The sequence below is a fragment of the Adiantum capillus-veneris genome, chromosome 17, assembly GCF_014529385.1.
Source record: "Adiantum capillus-veneris isolate H3 chromosome 17, ASM1452938v2, whole genome shotgun sequence".
NCBI lineage: Eukaryota > Viridiplantae > Streptophyta > Polypodiopsida > Polypodiales > Pteridaceae > Adiantum > Adiantum capillus-veneris.
In genome coordinates, this window is record NC_140947.1 from 8,231,023 (window position 1) to 8,249,463 (window position 18,441).

The window sequence follows — 18,441 nt, forward strand, 5'->3', positions numbered from 1 at the left end:
ATGGAGTAAGAGGTAAAGATCCATAGCCTAACCAAGACACTAGAGGCCAAGGAAAAGAGTGAGAGGGAGATAAATGCAACCAATGAGCAATTGCAACAAGAGCTAGAATATAACTAGGCAAAATCACAAATGTCCATTGAAGCTAATGTTGAGGTCTCCATTGAAATGTCAAGAGTGGAAGACAAATTAGAAGCATATTCAAATCTTAGAGACTTCATACGATTCTCTCAAAAGAACTCTCTCTATTGTGCTTGCTAACCCCATATATTTTGCCGCATCATCTACATAAAGGGGGTCATGAGCATCGTAGGTAGAGCTTACAAAGCTTCAACACATCTGGAGGAGGAAAGGGTAAAAAGAGAGGCTAGAGTCACGCACTATGAAGACGATGAAGTGGCTGTTATGAATACTTAATTGGCTCTTATTAAAGCTCAAGAGGTTGACTTTGCTAAGCTGAGAAGACCAGAGCCACTGGAGTGACCTTCACCTATAAATTTGGGCCTAAACATGTATGACTCTCAACTACATGATACGAGTGTGGGTGACACCTCTATAGGAGCCAAAAAAAATTCCTCAACATCCACTCTTCTCACCACAGCAATAGACACAACACTTACAAATCTAGAGAGATGAATTGAGCAAGAGGAAAGCCATACTTTTAAGAAATATCAAAAAAGGGCTCATCAGTTGTTTTGAAGTACTTAAAGCGTGGAAATTCCATCACAGCCTTCAAAGAGCTTACTGCCGATGAAGATGAAGAGTCGGATGATCAACATGTTTGCAATGCCCTTGTGCCTGTACCTTTTGCCCCATTTTCTCAAAGTCAACAACAATAGCACAATAATCAGTCTACACAAGATTTTGAAGAAATGCTTGAGGGGCATCAACAAAATACTAAAAATAATTATGAGCCCCCTCTACATACCTGGCAATGTAGAGCATGTCATTTCTCAGAGCCCCCAAAAAGAAAATCGTTGGCAAGATGAATATTGTTCGAGATTTTCTCACACGAATTCGTTATAATGCTTATGTCCCCACTCAACCGGTAGAATCTAGAATGTGCACCTCGGTACATAGTCTATTTCCTCAAGGGATAATAGCATCTCGTCCTTGTAGAGTAGGACCTCAAGCTTTAGCAATGTCAGAGGAAAGATGGGGTGTTTGGGATGGAGGCAAGACATCAAGAAGTGGCTTGGAAGATGGGATGCATTCCAGTTGCTTCATGACGCCTTGATAGACTCCACAGTGAATGAGGCTTTTTTACAGCGCATATGTTGCCTGTAACTACAAAACCATCTTGTTCTTCGAACAAGGGAACCACACCCACCTTTATATGCTCGAGCCCATCCCCCTAAGTGCGAATTACAATATCGTTTCTATCTATCTCATCCCTCGTTCTCTACGATGCGAGACACGACATTGGAGCACCTGAGAGCAGTCTCATCGACTATGCACATAATGCCCCTAGAAAGTTACGAGTCTGCGCACCTCACGCTACTTGAGTGCTCAAAATTTGATCACATAAGAGCTTGCTTTCTCCACATTTTCAGCCATGTGCTCTCCCTCACACACTCCTCACGATGTGAACTCTCAATTGCGACACTCGTTTCTATAATTCGTGAGCATCGAGAGTCACTTATCAGCTCCACGCATGATAATGAAATCTCTCTTCCCCCCCCCCCCCCCCTCCAGCTCACGCACCTCATGAAACAATGTGCTGCACTCGCTTCTCAAGGTTTGCATGTTTGATTGCTCGTGCATATGCTATTTTGCAGGGTTGCTATGTTCTTGCTTATTACAACCCTCGTCCATGTCAAGGTACACTATCATAGTTTATGCCTAATCCTCGCTTTCTGCCGAGCCCAGCAACGTAATAAAAATTCTAGCGGCGCGCTCGCGCGCGCACACGCACTCTCTCTCTCTCTCTCTCTCTCTCTCACACACACACACACACACACACAGCACACGCACGCGATCGCGCTTGAAAGAATGAGATGAACTTTGAAGATGAGGAAGAATGGGACCTGGAGCTGCTGGACAAGCTGGTGCAATCAGAGGAGCAGGCCATTGCGGCTCGACGTTCGGTCTCTGCTACTCCCCTGCCTTGCTTACCCTCCCCTGCTCGGCCTCCTCCTCTGTCTCACACGTTGAGACGAGGTGCACCTCAGACTCCTTGCAAGCAGGATGACCGTCGTCCTTCCGTGTTTGAGCTTCAGCAGCGCTTGTTTCAGGTTCTTTTCTCGACTCTTCCTATGAAAGAGGTGATGTAGGCTCCAGTTTGTTAGCTGTGGCTTATGCCATAAGATTTTCCCACGGGTATTCAAAAATGTCAAGCTGCGAATGCCCAGGATTTTGCCGCATGTCGGGATGCCAAACCCACTAAAAACAAGTGCATAATTCAGGATTCTGCAACTTGTTTTTTGAAGCAATCGTATGAGGAGGTGGGCGATTTGCCAACTCTTCCCCAGCAACAACTCAGTGGCACATGGCACACTGAATGCCATGCCATCAGTGTGAGATTTGGCCCAAATGCCACAAAATTGTAAGAAGTGACAGTGGAGGATGCCTGTGGGTGAGGCAAAACAGGCTGCAAGTTGGAAACAATATTCTCAATGGACAGCCAACCAACTCTCGGTGGGAGCCCGTTGGTGTTACTGTCTACCTCTCTACGTGGGAGCCCGTTGGTGTTACTGTCTACCTCTCTACAAAAGCCCGTGTCTCCTTTGCCTTCAGCCAAACAAAACCATCCAAGAGTCTGCCTACAATAGGAGGGAAAGAAAGATAGAGGGGGTCGCAAGATAGAGAAAGAAAGAACTCGTCAAAATGGCAGCAAAAAACTCGAATTGGATGATGAATGGGGCAGCAATCAATGATGACAACCCTACTCTACAAATGGATAGCCACCTTGCCTCGAACGTCTTGCTGTAGATCTCTCTTTGAATCAGCCAGAAGCAATGGGCAATCGCACGTTGGTGTAGATCTTTTGCAAGGAATGGGTAGGCAACCCAAAGACATCACGTCACCAGGAGACAAAACTGGCTCGTACATCCTCTGTCACCTAGTCCCAACTTGCAAAGATAGAAAATGTAAGGGGAGAGAGAGGGCAATCTGCCAAAGGGAGTGATCATAGGGGACAAAGAGACAAAGATGTGGTGCGTGGATGCATGCTGAAGGCGTTGCTAAGGCAAATACATATTTATAGACGCCCCATTGTCCTTTTCTCACTGCTCACCCTTCATTCGTTGTTTGTAGAGGATTTGGGTGAAAATGAGGAAAGGCCTAGTTCGACAGCTACCTCGGACCTTAGAGGAATTTGACATCAGTCATTGATATGGAACCCTCTTTTTGTGACTTGGGACTCACTTTGATTGGGTTGGTTGGGATAGAGAGCTTGCAGCATCCCTTATTGAGTGGTCAAATTCTCTGGATGTAAAGTTCATTGTTGATGAGTTTGCTCCTTCCTTTGGTTTTGTGAATCAGGCAGTGTATCCTTTATGTGGTTGATGGTTCTTGCTGGTTTGCTAGTGGAGACATGGGTTGGCAATGTTGGCTATGAAATTATGAATGGACTTGTTCACGCTCCACCTTACATGTAATGGGACTGTTAGCCACTGCCTTTCAGTCTGCCCACATGCGCATATGGTCTTGTGTGTGGAGCGGGCTCTATCGACAAGAGAGTCACCAATCACATCATGCATACTACCAGAATCAAACAAGACCACCATGTGTTGACCATTCACATGACCATAACACTTCATGAGAGACTCATCAATGAGAGGATCATGAGAAACTTGGGGCACGCAAGTGTTCTCATTTATGGCATTTATAGAGGATGTGAGTTCTGTGGGTTCTTAGGTTCGTTGGATGGGTGCTTAAGACATGTGCTCTTTATATGATCTTGGACGTGACATTGATAACGACGACCTTTCTTCGCATAAATGACTTGTTCTTCTGCAGTTATGTATCCTCCTATAATTCTTTTGTGCCTTTTTCTTCCGGGGTTAGCTTAGGTTTAGCAGGTGTTTTAGCTTTACCCTTAGATTCATTTTGAGAGTTCTTTTCCGAAGGACTAGAGGAAGATTGGCTAGAAGAGTTACCATTCTTACCGTTCTGAGGAGTCTGAGAGGTACTGTGAGAAGACTTGTTCTCCTTGGGCTTTCCTTTGTTGTGCTTTCTCTCTTGTGCGAGACCAATTGCTACCGCCTTGTTGAGATCTACGGGGTCGAAGACTTCTACATCAAACTCGATATATTCGTCCAACCCGAAAAGAAATACCTCTTTGCGCTCATGATCCGATTTGCGTAATTGGGTGCCGAGCTGCAAAACACGGTTAGAAAAAGACATGACTGGCATAGCATTTTGCTTGAGACCGCACCAATCGTCTCTCAACTGTGCTAGGTACTGAGGTGGCATAAAGCGTGCCTTGAGCGTATCTTGGAAGTCGGCCCAATTGAAGGAAAGGGGCCTGCCTTCTTGGGCTTCCTCTAGGTGTGCGGTCCACTGTGCCGCTTGCCATGCGTGGTACCAATTAATGGTATCATTGGCAAGGTACATGTCTGTCGTCAAAACCTTGCTATTTTTTGTCTTCTTAGTTGTCGCAAAGTAAGCTTTAAGTTGATGCAACCAAGAATGAATAATAGTAGCATCTATCTTACGGTCATACTTACTGAACGTCAACTTCTCAGTGAGGGGGTTGTTGGAGTGCGAATCTCTGCTTGTGCTACTTGATGAACTATCAACATCTTTGACCGGCTCGGGCTTCGAGGTGAGTACCTGTAGGACCAACTCTTGCATGCGTTGGTCTCTCTTCGCCTCACGCTCTAACTCCAAGGTCGCTCGTCTTTCTTCGGCCGCCTAGCGTGCTTGCTCAAGCTCACGCTCCAAGGCTACCCTTCTGTCTTCGGCCGCCAAGCATGCTTGCTCACGCTTGCGATCCAAGATTGCCTTTCTTTCCTTGGCCGCCAAGCGCGCTTGATCACGCTTGCGATCCAAGGCGGCGCGTTGCGCCTCTTGTTGTAGCATGATGTCCATCGTCGTCTTGATCAAAGCCTCCATACGATTTGATGCAAACCGTGGCGTAGATAGAGAAGGCGGAGGGTCGGAAAAACCTCCTGGTGGGGAAAATTCTTCTTCGCCACTTCCATGCTCATCACCTCCATGCAAAGTATCCAATCCACTTCGGGTGATGATCATACACTGAGAGCTTGGGTGCTTAAGTTCACGAGGCACTAAGGTTCTTGAGGTTCTTGAGTCCTTGAAGTTCTTGAGTTCTTGAGGTTCTTCATTAGTTTGCAACTTGTGTCAGAGAAGGCTTTTCTCTTACGTGAGCTCGACTCTTCCCTGCGGGCGCACCCCTTGGCGGCCTTGCGCTCACACCAAGGTTGCTTTTTCCCACCTCACGTCGATTGGCCGGCCGCTAAGTGCAGGGTACGCTCTCAATGAGTGAGAGGAACAAGGGGAGGCTGGCCAAGCCCTTCTTTCTTGGGTTACCTGTCACTCTTCAAAAACATGATCAGGAATTGACACGCCCAAGTGGACTTGGGTTACGTGCGACCGCAACAAGCAAAAAAATTTCTTGTGGTTCTTTCCTTGAGTGATAAAGAACACTGCAAAAGCTGTGATACCAATGTAAGGTGCAGCGGAAGTGAATGTTGAACTTTGCTCAAGAGGTGCTCCGAACTGTGCTCAAGGGTTCCTTTTACTTACGAAAGGGAGAGCCTTCCGTTCCTTTAGTGAGAGAGTGCAAATGATCACAACAAGGTGAATGTGTCACATGACACATCTAACCCTATGCGCACGTGGACAAGCTGCTTCACGACATGGGTTGAGTTCAATCAGTTAGCCTAGCTTAGGAAGTGATGGAAGGTGCAACGGACTGAGTGTTTGAACTTCGCTCAAGATGAGTGCTCTGAACTGTGCTCAAGGTTCCTTTTTATTCTTATGGAAGGGAGAGCCTTCCGTTCTTAATGAGAGAGTGCAATGGAAACGAACAAAGTGAATGGACACTGTGTGTGAAAGTGTATGAGACTGAGAGATAGAGAGAGAAGAGAATACGACACCAGACGACGTAAAACCCTCCTCCGAAGGCCCCACTCTCGTTGGCGAGAGTGGTCTACTATTGATTGCACAAACTCGTACAAGTGGATGACTGTGAACTGATGCAATTCTAGGCTATGTCGAGGTCGACGCTAAGGCTGAAAACTGATGCAAATTCCGTGCCGTCCCAAAACGCTAATGGGCTGAAACCTGATGCGACCTTCCTGCTGTCCAAAAAATGCTAATGGCTGAAATCTGCTAGGACCAAAAACGCTGATTTGGGCTGATTTCTGCTGGCTGAAAATCGCTGGTTTTTAGGCTGTCAAACCGCTGAAACCGCTGATGCTAGGCGATGCTGAAAACGCTAGACAAGAGGGGGGGCGATTTGGGGTTTTTGCTAACGCTAGGGCTGAGGTTGTCTGGCGATGAAGTCTTGATGAAAAACGCTAGCACTAGGGAGGCTATGGCGATGGGTACTGCTGAAAACGCCAAGGCTTGGGAGGTCTTGCTTGAGAGGAAATCACCATCCAAGGGAGGATATCATGCTTGAGAGAGGGGGGGGAACTGGCTGCCTGTGGCCTGTGTTCTCCTTCCTTTTCTGCCAAATAGTGCTAGCCTTGGTTTGCTTATATGTTATCTTACCCAATTTGCCCTACTCAGTTCCCAACAAAAGTCACTTAAAATAATAAGTGGAAAATGTCAAAAATAGGGAAAATAGGTAAAATACACTGGAAAATTCCCCTGAAGGATTCTGATGGGAATGCTTATGATCATGCTGTGTGCAACCAGAGGATATGCATCTATACTAAGTGCTTGGGCATGCAGGGTCTGCGAACAGACTCACAAAAGTGTCGCAACACTTGCTAATCTAGACTGACTAGACTGACGGAACCCTTTTTATGAAGTAGCTTGTCTACGGACACATAGGGTTGGATGTGTCACGTGACATCCCCTCCTTTTTAAAGTGAGGTACTGGTACCGAGCTGCATGGCTTCCTTGTAGTTGGCCAACAACTCTGGATAGTCCTTGAAAAACTTTTCTGTAAGGTGCAGCGGAATGAATGTTTGCGCTTTGCTCAAGATGAGTGCTCCGAACTGTGCTCAAGGTTCCTTTTGTTCTTATGGAAGGTAGAGCCTTCCGTTCTTAATGAGAGAGTGCTATGATCACAAACAAAGTGAGCTGACACTATGCGTGCAAGTGAATGAGACTGAGAGATAGAGAGATAGGACACCAAAGACGTTGTAAAACCCTCCTTCGAAGGCCCTGTTCTTGTCGGCGAGAGTGGTCTACTTATGATTGCACAAACTGGTACAATGGGAATGCATGTGACTGATGCAAGTCTAGGCTATGTCGGCGATGACGATGGGGATAACGAAGTCGACCTAAGGGCTGAAATCTGCAATTTTTTTACTGCTGTCCAAAAACGCTATGGGCTGAAATCTGCTGCAGGTCCAAAAACGCTGATTTGGGGGCTGTTTTCGGTGGGGGTCTGTCGCTGAAAATCTGCAGGTTTAGGGCTGAAAACAGAGGTTTTTTAAGGCTGAAAACAGATGGTCTTTCCGGGCTGAATTTGCTACCTTCTTAGGGCTGAATCTTGCCGGTCTTCTATTGCTGAAAATGGCGATGTCTGCAACCGATGGGATCTTCAAAAACGCTAGGCTGGTGTGTTTGTGAAAAACGCTAGAGAAGGTTCCTAAAAATCGCTAGCTGGTTGGGTCTGTTGGCGAGGATGTTGATGCAAAAACGCTATGCACTGGGGTCTTCTGGCGATGGTGTTGAGTGAAAACGCTAAGGGATGTTGCTTGCTTCTGTTGGCGATCCTTGCTTATGCAAAACGCTAGGTAAGGCTTGTTGAAGAAAACGCTAGCATGGGGGGAATCTGCTGCTTGGAGGGAAAGTCCACCAAGGGGTCTTGCTGAGAAGTTGCCTGTTCAGCTTGGCTCCTGTTGCCTCTTCTGCCATTTAGTGCTAACTTTGGTTTGCTTATATGTTTTCTTACCCAAATTGCCCTACCTACTTTTGTTGGAAAGTCACTTAAATTAATAAGTGAAAAATGTCAAAAATAGGGAAAATAGGCTAAAATCACTGGAAATTTTCCCTGACTGATTCTGAGAATGCTTATGATCATGCTGTGTGCAACCAGAGGATATGCATCTACACTAAGTGACTAGGCATGCACGGTCTACGAATAGACTCACAAAAAGTGCCAGACCACTTCTAATCTAGATTGACTGGACTGACTGAACCCTGATCATGCTGTAGCTTGTCCACGGACACATAGGGTTGGATGTGTCACGTGACATCTTCGTCGATCCACACCGCTTCGTGGGTCCCTCGATCCTTGAACTTTCAAAAAGTATTGTCTCACTTGCTTCGAACCATGTCGAAACCGATGCAACAACACCTGCTTCGGCTTCATGACTTCAGCTTCATCGATGATCTCCGGTTCTTCTTCTTCCGAAATGTCCTTTGGAGGTGTTCCCTGAAACTCTTTCAACCAAGAAACATGGAAAATGTTGTGCATTGACCACGAGTTAGGCAACTGTAATTTCATTGAAACCTCATTTATCTTTTGAATGACTGGAAATGGACCATACATACGAAAAGACAACTTGGGACACTTCTTTCCAACTTGCTTAAGACGTTGCTTCATGATTCTTAAATACAGCCAATCCCCTATCTTGATCGAAACATCCCGACGATGCTTATTAGCCTGTCGTGAATAAGATTCCTTAGCGTTGCTTAGCCGAAGCTTCACACTCTCAGAGATCTCATCCAATGATTGACTTTCAACATTGGCATCAGGCATTTGACTGATAGAGCGAGTCAAAAGTGACTGGAACGGACGGCCAAAAGTTGTCTCATACGGAGTTCGACCAATGGCAGACGAAAAAGAGTTAGCCTGAACCAATGGGAGATAGAGCTCCCACCGAGACTGCTGATCATGCACATATGACTTTAACACATCAAAAGCCAATTGATTGTAAATCTCTGTCTGACCATCTAATTGTGGATGAAAAGCCGATGAAAAATTCAACTTAGTGCCAAAATTTTCAAAGAGTGTGCGCCAAAAAATGATGTGAACTTAACATCCCTATCTGAAACAATTGATTTTTGCAAACCACAGAGGGGGTACCAATGCTTAATAAACAACCGTGCTACATCTTGTGCAGTGACTGTGGCTTTACAAGGAATCAACATGCAAAACTTGCTGAACGATCAACAATTGTTTAACATTGAGTGTTCCTTGAATGCAAACTTGGTGGAAGGTTAGTCACAAAATCCATGGAAATATCTTGAAAAGGTTCATCGGGAATAGGCAGCGGAAGCAAGAGGCCTTGCTGCTTACCCCGAGGAGCTTTTACCTTTTGACCCATAGTGCATTGAGTGACATAACGAAACACATCCTTTCGCATTTTAGGCCAATAAAAGAATCTTTCAAATTTTTCCAAAATGGTGTTCATTCCCCTGTGCCCACCCGTGAGAGAATCATGTGCATCATGCAATATGGTTGGCCTGAGAGAGGGCAACACACATAAACGTTGACGAAAATACAACAAACCATCACGAATGAGATAGTTGCTAGGCCTTTGGGAAGCAAGAGCCTGCAACCAATGCTTACCAAACTCGGAATCCACATACTGATTCTTCATGCTGTCGAAAGACACACCCTGTATAGAAAATGTTGATCTTGACTCAAGAGCCAAAATCTGTCCTTTGCGACTCAACGCATCTGCAACAAGGTTAGCTTTGCCAGTCATGTCACGTGACACATCCCAACCCTATGTGTCCGTGGACAAGCTACACCACAGCAGGGTTCAGTCAGTCTGATCAAGTTAGATTAGCAGTGATCTGGCACTTTTGTGAGTCTATTCGTAGACCGTGCATGCCCAGTCACTTAGCATAGATGCATATCCTCCGGTTGCACACAGTATGATCATTAGAATTCCCATCAGAATCCATTCGCATCAGTTAGGGGAATTTTCCAGTGCATTTAGCCTATTTTCCTATTTATTGGTATTTTCACTTTTTATTTTTAAGTGACTTTCCAACAAAAGTAGGTAGGGCAATTTTGCTAAGTTAATATATAAGCAAACCCAAGTTAGCACTTTCTGGCAGAAGAGGCAGCAGGAGCACCTTGCTCAACAGGCAACTTCTCAGCAAGACCAACCCCCGCGACTACTCTGGCGTTTTCTCCACAGAAGACCTAGCGTTTTTGCATCAGATCAGCCTTGGCGATTTGTGCACAGCAGATCGGCCCCGGCGTCATCACGACACAGCAGATCAGCCTAGCGTTTTTGCATTTGTAGAACCCCGACGATAGAAGGACCAATTTCAGCCCCTGGCGTTTTTGGATTTCAGCAGCAAATTAAGACCGGCATCATTCACCTAAAGTGTAGCAGATTCAGCCCGTAAAGACCATCAGTTTTCAGCCCTAAGAAACCTCATTTTTCAGCCAAGAAAACGCAGCCAAAACAGTCATCTTCAGCCACCGAAACAGTCCCGAAATTCAGCGATTGGAAGATCTCAGATTTCAGCCATCGTCGTCGTCGTCGTCGTCATCGTCATCGTCATCGGCATAGACCAAGTTGCATAGTCCATTGCATACGCATTGTACACCTTTGTGCAATCAAAGTAGACCACTCTCGCCGACGAGAGTGGGGCCTTCGGAGGAGGGTTTTACAAACCTCTTGGTGTCGTATCTCTTCCCTCTCCTTGTCTCAGTCTCATTCATTTGCACGCACAATCCACTCACTTTGTTCGTGACCACAACACTCTACAAGACGGAAAGCTCTCTCTTTCCCTAAAGAACTAAAAGGAACCTTGGGCAATAAAGATCACTAATCTTGAGAAAATACAACATTCATTCTGCTGCACCTAACATTGGTATTAGAGCTTTGGAAGTGTTCTGCATTACTCAAGGAAAGAACCACAAGAATTTGTTTGCTTGTGATCGCACGAATCCAAGTTTACTTTGGGTGTGGCGATTCCTAATCGTGTTTTGTTGAAGAGTGACAGGAATTCCAATAAAGAAGGGCTTGTCCAGCCTCCCCTTGTGTCTCTTTTCACTCATTGAGAGCGGACCGTGCACTTAGCGGCCGGCCAATCGACGTGAGGTGGGAAAAAGCAACCTTGGTGTGAGCGCAAGGCCGCCAAGGGGTGCATCCGCAGAAAGGAGTAGAACTCGGGTGAAGAGAAGATCCTTCTCCAACGCGATTTGCGAGCGAAAGAAAACCTCAAGAACCTCAAAGATCCTCAAGAACCCAAGATTCTCACGAATCAAGGACCTCAAGAACCAAGACCCCCAAGAACCCACGTTCCTCGTGAACTTAAGAACCCAAGACCCGTAAGAACCCAAGTTCCTCGTGGACTTAAGAACCCAAGACCACCCAAGAACCCACAAGAACCTACGATTGCAGAATGATCATCACTCGAAGCGGATTGGATACTTCGCTTGGAAGTGATGAGCATGAGAGAGGCGAAGAAGAATTTTCCCCACCAGGAGGTTTTTCTGACCCTTCCCCATCTACAACACTGATTGCACTAACTCCAATGGAGGAGTTGGAACTGTTGTTTATGGAACAGACTTTACAACGCAAAGCAAGAAATGCCAAACGAAAAGCAGAAATAGAGCGTGACTACGAAGAAAAGATGGCAGCCATAGAGCGTCAGTCCCAAGAAAGAATGGCAGCCATAGCACGTAAGAGCGATCAAGCATGCTTGGTAGCCAAAGCAAGAGAAGCAGAAATGGAGCGCAGACACGCAGAAAGCAGAGTAGAAATAAAAGCACTACAAGAACAGAGCGACCGACAAAACAAAGAGTTCTTGCGACTTTTTTCTCAAGTACAGGCGTACTTTGCACAGAGTCACGGAAAGGAGGATACACAGGATTTGCATGATTATGTGAAGCATGATGATGATTTGATTGATAATGATTTGCATGATGATGAGAAGCATGATGATTTGGATGCCAATGATTTGCATAATGATTTGGATGACAATGACAAGCATGATGAGTTGCATGAAGAAGATGTGATTGTTCACAAGAATGATGTGTTAGTCGATGCTTTTTCTCGCGAAGCTAACCTCGTTGTAGATTCGCTCAATCACCAAGAATCGATCTTGGCTTTCGAGTCGAGGTCTACAGATCCCCCACAAGAAGATGCGATAGATCCCGAAGAACCGATCTTGGCTTTCGAGCCTTGGTCCAAAGAACCATCACAGGAAGTATTATGTGTTCGCATGATTGATATGCACGCATTGTTCGAATGTTTCATTCGTGAAGGTTTCCTGTATTTTAGTCAACATTGTTATGTGATCCCTTTTCCTAGGCATGACATATGGTATGTTGAGCACGTTTCTCTCATGGATGAGCACGAATGTATGTGGATTGTTCATGAAAAGTTGAAAAGTTTGTATGTAAGGAAGTCACATTCCATGTCTCTTCCTTGGCATGACACAGTTTTCGAAAGAGCACATGATTGTATGAGCACCAAGCATGGGCATTTCCATTGTGATTTGCCACAGTTGATTGATCTCGATCAAACAGAAAAGATTCGATCTCATTGTTTGCATGTGTTTGATGAATGGGTTGTCACTCCGTCTCTATGTTCATCAACATTGCATACACAGTCTTTAGAGAAGACAAGATTTTTTTCCTTCACTTTACATGGAATAGGTATGTTCATGGTTTTGTGTTGGAGATTGTTTTAGGAATTTTCAGCCATGGAGATTCTTGAAGACGAAAGAAGCAGATCTCTAGACGAACTTGAAGCAAGGAAGGAGATTCAGAAGACTTTGTGTCGCTTTCGGCGTGGCCCAAAGAAGCAAGCATTGCAGACCTTTATGAAGTTCAAGTACCGCACGACCCACACATCAGAGTGGGCTGGCGAAGAGTCCCTTCCAGGATTCCGGATGCTGTTGGCGATCTCCCTCGACGCCATACAGTTCGGTACCAGTACCTCACTTTGAAAAGGAGGGGATGTCACGTGACACATCCCAACCCTATGTGTCCGTGGACAAGCTACACCACAGCAGGGTTCAGTCAGTCTGATCAAGTTAGATTAGCAGTGATCTAGCACTTTTGTGAGTCTATTCGTAGACCGTGCATGCCCAGTCACTTAGCATAGATGCATATTCTCCGGTTGCACACAGCATGATCATCGGAATTCCCATCAGAATCCATTTGCATCAGTTAGGGGAATTTTCCAGTGCATTTAGCCTATTTTCCTATTTATTGGTATTTTCACTTTTTATTTTTAAGTGACTTTCCAACAAAAGTAGGTAGGGTAATTTTGCTAAGTTAATATATAAGCAAACCCAAGTTAGCACTTTCTGGCAGAAGAGGCAGCAGGAGCACCTTGCTCAACAGGCAACTTCTCAGCAAGACCAACCCCCGCGACTACTTTGGCGTTTTCTCCATAGAAGACCTAGCGTTTTTGCATCAGATCAGCCTTGGCGATTTGTGCACAGCAAATCAGCCCCGGGGTCATCACGACACAGCAGATCAGCCTAGCGTTTTTGCATTTGTAGAACCCCGACGATAGAAGGACCAATTTCAGCCCCTGGCGTTTTTGGATTTCAGCAGCAAATTAAGACCGGTAGAACCCCGACGATAGAAGGACCAATTTCAGCCCCTGGCGTTTTTGGATTTCAGCAGCAAATTAAGACCGGCATCATTCACCTAAAGTGTAGCAGATTCAGCCCGTAAAGACCATCAATTTTCAGCCCTAAGAAACCTCATTTTTCAGCCAAGAAAACGCAGCCAAAACAGTCATTTTCAGCCACCGAAACAGTCCCGAAATTCAGCGATTAGAAGATCTCAGATTTCAGCCATCATCGTCGTCGTCGTCGTCATCGTCATCGGCATAGACCAAGTTGCACAGTCCATTGCATACGCATTGTACACCTTTGTGCAATCAAAGTAGACCACTCTCGCCGACGAGAGTGGGGCCTTCGGAGGAGGGTTTTACAAACCTCTCGGTGTCGTATCTCTTCTCTCTCCTTGTCTCAGTCTCATTCATTTGCATGCACAATCCACTCACTTTGTTCGTGACCACAGCACTCTACAAGACGGAAAGCTCTCTCTTTCCCTAAAGAACTAAAAGGAACCTTGAGCAATAAAGATTACTAATCTTGAGAAAATACAACATTCATTCCGCTGCATCTAACAAGTCACATACTCAATCAAACCTCCAAATTGCTCAAAAAATTGTGACCACCGTGCTTGGCGATCACTCCAATGTGCACTAGACATAGACTGAAGCCACTTGAGGGCTTGATGATCTGTGGGTACTGTAAACTCTCTACCATAAAGAAAATGCTTTCAATGCTTAAGAGAGTGAATGACAGACAAAAGTTCTTTATTATTTCTTTTCCGCACTATTGAGCTTCCGGCTAAGGAAAGCTACTGGACGACCATGTTGCTGAAGCACAACGCCTATGGCGACATTGGTGACATCCGTCCATACCTCAAAGGGATCATGCCAAGAGGCAAGGATAAAACACGGTGCTTCTGTCACACCGCAACCTTGAGAGCTGCGAAAGCCTCAATGGCTGCTTCGGGCAAGTCTACGTGCTGACGACGAGTCTTGATCCCCTTTCAAAACATCAGTCATAGGTGCAACAATGCGTGCAAAATTCTCTATGTGCGAACTATATGCTTGACATAACCCAAGAAAAGAACGCACATCATATGCAGTTTTGGGCAAATCCCAATTACGAACTTGTTCCACCTTCGCGGGATCTAGCTTGATGCCTTCTGCAGAAATGATATAATCCAGATAAGTGACTTTAGTACGAAAAAATTCAGACTTCTTAGTTGCAATGTACAACTGACACTCATCCAAACGGGTTAGTACCCTTTCGACATCCCTTTCATGTTGTTCCACGATGTAGAAAAAATGAGAATATCATCCAAAAAGATGAACACACATACACCGACCATATCGCCGAAACGACCTACCATGAGACGATTAAATGTACCCACGGCACCTGTCAATCCAAAAGGCATAACAATATACTCCCATTGCCCTCGCTCGGTGCGAAAGGCGGTTTTGAAGATGTCGCCTTTGAATACCCGTACCTGATGGTATCCACTCTTGAGATCGAGCTTGCTGAAAACCTTTGCCCCATTGAGCCTATCAAGGATATACTCAATGCGAGGCATTGGAAACTTGTTCTTGACGATCATCTTGTTTAATGCCTTGTAATCAACACATAAACGAGACGAACCATCCTTCTTGCGAACAAACAAAATAGGAGCAGCAAAAGGACTTACACTAGGACGTATGAATCCTCTAGCCACCAACTCCGTGAGTTGTCGCTCTAACTCTTCCTCCTGTGTCTTGTTCAAACGATAGGGAGCCTTACTGACAGGCTGTGCCCCCTCCATAAGCTCGATGCAATGGTCCTACGGCCGCTCGGGTGGGAGACGAGGTGGAAGATCATCCTGCAAAAAGAGATATTTAAACTTGGTAAACAAATCTAAATACTTAGCTGGAGCCTGAATGCTTTGGGAAACTGGAGCAGCATAGATGAATGCCGCTTGCGCTCCTCGTCATAATTCACGCTTTACCTGCACATGAGAGATGAGAGGCAAAGAATGCAAGCCCTCCTCGGCACGAATGATGAGGGGGAATCAATTTTGGCGTTTAAAGTGAGAGTGTTAGCCTCCCAATCAATGAGAGGGTTATGCTCACGAAACCATCTTATGCCCAAAAGCATATCACATCCTGAAAGAGGAGACACAAGAAATTTCCTAAGGAAAGCAGCTTGTTGAACTGTAAGCATCACATCAAGACACTCTTTCGTGATGAGAGAGTCCATAGCAGGAGCGAAGCCAGAAACCTCGAGAGGAGATTTTTGACTAACCTCTAGACGGGCTCTCTCAACAAGAGAGACACTAATCACATCATGCATACTGCCTGGATCAAACAATATGATAAAACGCTGACCCTTTACATGACCATAACACTTCATGAGAGACTCATCAATGTGTGTGTCAGAGACATGAGAAGATTCAGCTTGGTTCATTAAAGTGCTTGTGGTTGCTGTGGGTGTCTTTGGTTCTTTCGGTGGGGCTGTCTTAGGACAAGCCTTCTTAATGTGACCCTTGACGTGACATTGAAAACATCTACCTTCCTTAGCATAAATCACTTGTTCTTCAGCCGTGATGTATCCTCCTATAATTCCTTGTGCAGCTTTTTCATCCGGGGTTAGCTTAGGTTTTGCAGGTGCTTTAGCTTTACCCTTAGATTCATTTTGAGAGTTCTTTTTCAAAGCATTAGAGGAAGATGGGCTAGAAGAGTTACCATTCTTACCATTCTGCGTGTTTTGAGAATTCTGAGAGGTTCCTTGAGAAGTCTTGTTCTCCTTAGGCTTTCCCTTGTTGTGCTTCATCTCTTGGGAGAGAGCAATCGCTACCGCCTTGTTGAGATCTGCGGGGTCAAAGACTTCTACATCAAACTGGATATATTCGTTTAACCCAAAACGAAAAGCCTCTTTGCGCTCATCATCCGATTTGCGTAATTGAGTGCCAAGGTGCAAAACACGGTTAGAAAAACACATGACTGGCATACCATGTTGCTTGAGATTGCGCCAATCTTCTTTCAATCGTGCTAGGTACTGAGGAGGCATAAACCGCGCCTTGAGCTTGTCTTGGAAGTCGGCCCAATTGAAGGAAAGGGGCGCGTCTCCGTCGGCTTCCTCTAGGTGCGCGGCTAGCTGTGTCTCTTGCCATGCGTGGTATCAATTGATGTCATCACCGGCAAGGTATGTAGCTGCCGTCAAAACCTTTTGCTATTTCCTGTCTTCTTAGTTGTCTCAAAATAAGCATTAAATTGATGCAACCAAGAATGAATAACACTAGCATCCATCTTACTATCATACTTACTGAACGTCAACTTCTCGGTGACGGGGTTGTTGGAGTCCGAATCTCGGCTTGCGCCACTTGATGAACCACCAACTTCTTTGGCCGGTTCGGATTTCGAGGTGAGGACATGTAGTACCAAGTCGTTCATGCGTTGTTCTCTCTGGGCCTCACCCTCTAACTCCAAGGTAGCCCTTCTTTCTTCGGCCGCTTCCCTTCTTGTGTCGGCCGCTAAGCGCGCTTGCGCAAGCTCACGCTCCATAGTAGCCTTTCTTTCTTCGGCCGCTTCCCTTCTTGCGTCGGCCACCAAGTGAGCTTGCTCCAAGTCGCCTTTCTTGCCGCTTTTTTTTCTTTCCAGCCTCGGCCGCCACGCGATCGCGATCCTGTTTTTCTTGGAGGTCACGTTCCGCGGCATCGTGTTTGTCTTGGCGGTCACGCTTCGTGGCATCCTGTTTGTCTTGGCGGTCATGCTCCGCGGCAATGCGAGTCGCCTCTTGCTTTGCCATCATGTCCATCATTGTCTTAACCAAAGCTTCCATGGAGTTTGGTGCAATTCCTGGCGTAGATGGCGAAGGGGGAGGGTCAGGAAAACCTCCCTGTTTACTGAAATTCTTCTTCACTACTTTCTTGCCCATTACTCTCATGCCCGGTATCCATTCCGCTTCGGGTGATGACCATGCACTGAAGTTGTGGGTTCTTAAGTTCTCGTGAACTTAAGAGGAACTTGGGTTCTTGTGGGTCTTGGGTACTTGGGTTCTTGAGGGTCTTGAGGTTCTTCTTTTGCTTGCAATCTGTGTTAAAGAAGGATCTTCTCTTCATCCGAGTTCTGCTCTTTTCCGCGGGCGCACCCCTTGGCGGCCTTGCGCTCACACCAAGGTTGCTTTTTCCCACCTCACGTCGATTGGCTGGCCGCTAAGTGCACGGTCCGCTCTCAATGAGTGAAAAGAGGCACAAGGGGAGGCTGTACAAGCCCTTCTTTCTTGGGATTCCTGTCACTCTTCAAAAACACAATTAGAAATCGACACGCCCAAGTGAACTTGGGTTCATGCGACCGCAACAAGCAAAAAAAATATTCTGTGGTTCTTTCCTTGAGTGATACAGAACATTGCCAAAGCTCTGATACCAATGTAAGGTGCAGCGGAGTGAGTGTTTGAACTTTGCTCAAGATGAGTGCTCCGAACTGTGCTCAAGGTTCCTTTTTATTCTTATGGAAAGGAGAGCCTTCCGTTCTTAATGAGAGAGTGCAATGGATACGAACAAAGTGAATGGACACTGTGTGTGAAAGTGTATGAGATTGAGAGAGAGAGAGAGAAGAGAATACGACACCATAGACGCTGTAAAACCCTCCTCCAAAGGCCCCACTCTCGTTGGCGAGAGTGGTCTACTATTGATTGCACAAACGCGTACAAGTGGATGACTGTGTACTGATGCAATTCTAGGCTATGTCGAGGTCGACGCTAAGGCTGAAAACTGATGCAAATTCCCTGCTGTTCTAAAACGCTAATGGGCTGAAATCTGATGCGACCTTCTTGCTG

The 18,441-nt window shown here is 45.8% G+C and overlaps 1 protein-coding gene across 1 annotated transcript in view; it reads left to right on the top strand.

Annotated features, from left to right (window-relative positions):
• Window positions 1-1,828: 1,828 nt before the first annotated feature.
• Window positions 1,829-18,441, top strand: part of LOC147436767 (uncharacterized) — a 116,220-nt gene continuing 99,607 nt past the window's right edge. The window contains exon 1 of the mRNA XM_086486192.1: window positions 1,829-2,231. Coding sequence (XP_086342318.1) covers window positions 1,995-2,231 — 237 coding nt within the window. The 5' untranslated portion in view covers window positions 1,829-1,994. The remainder of the gene's footprint in view (window positions 2,232-18,441) is intronic.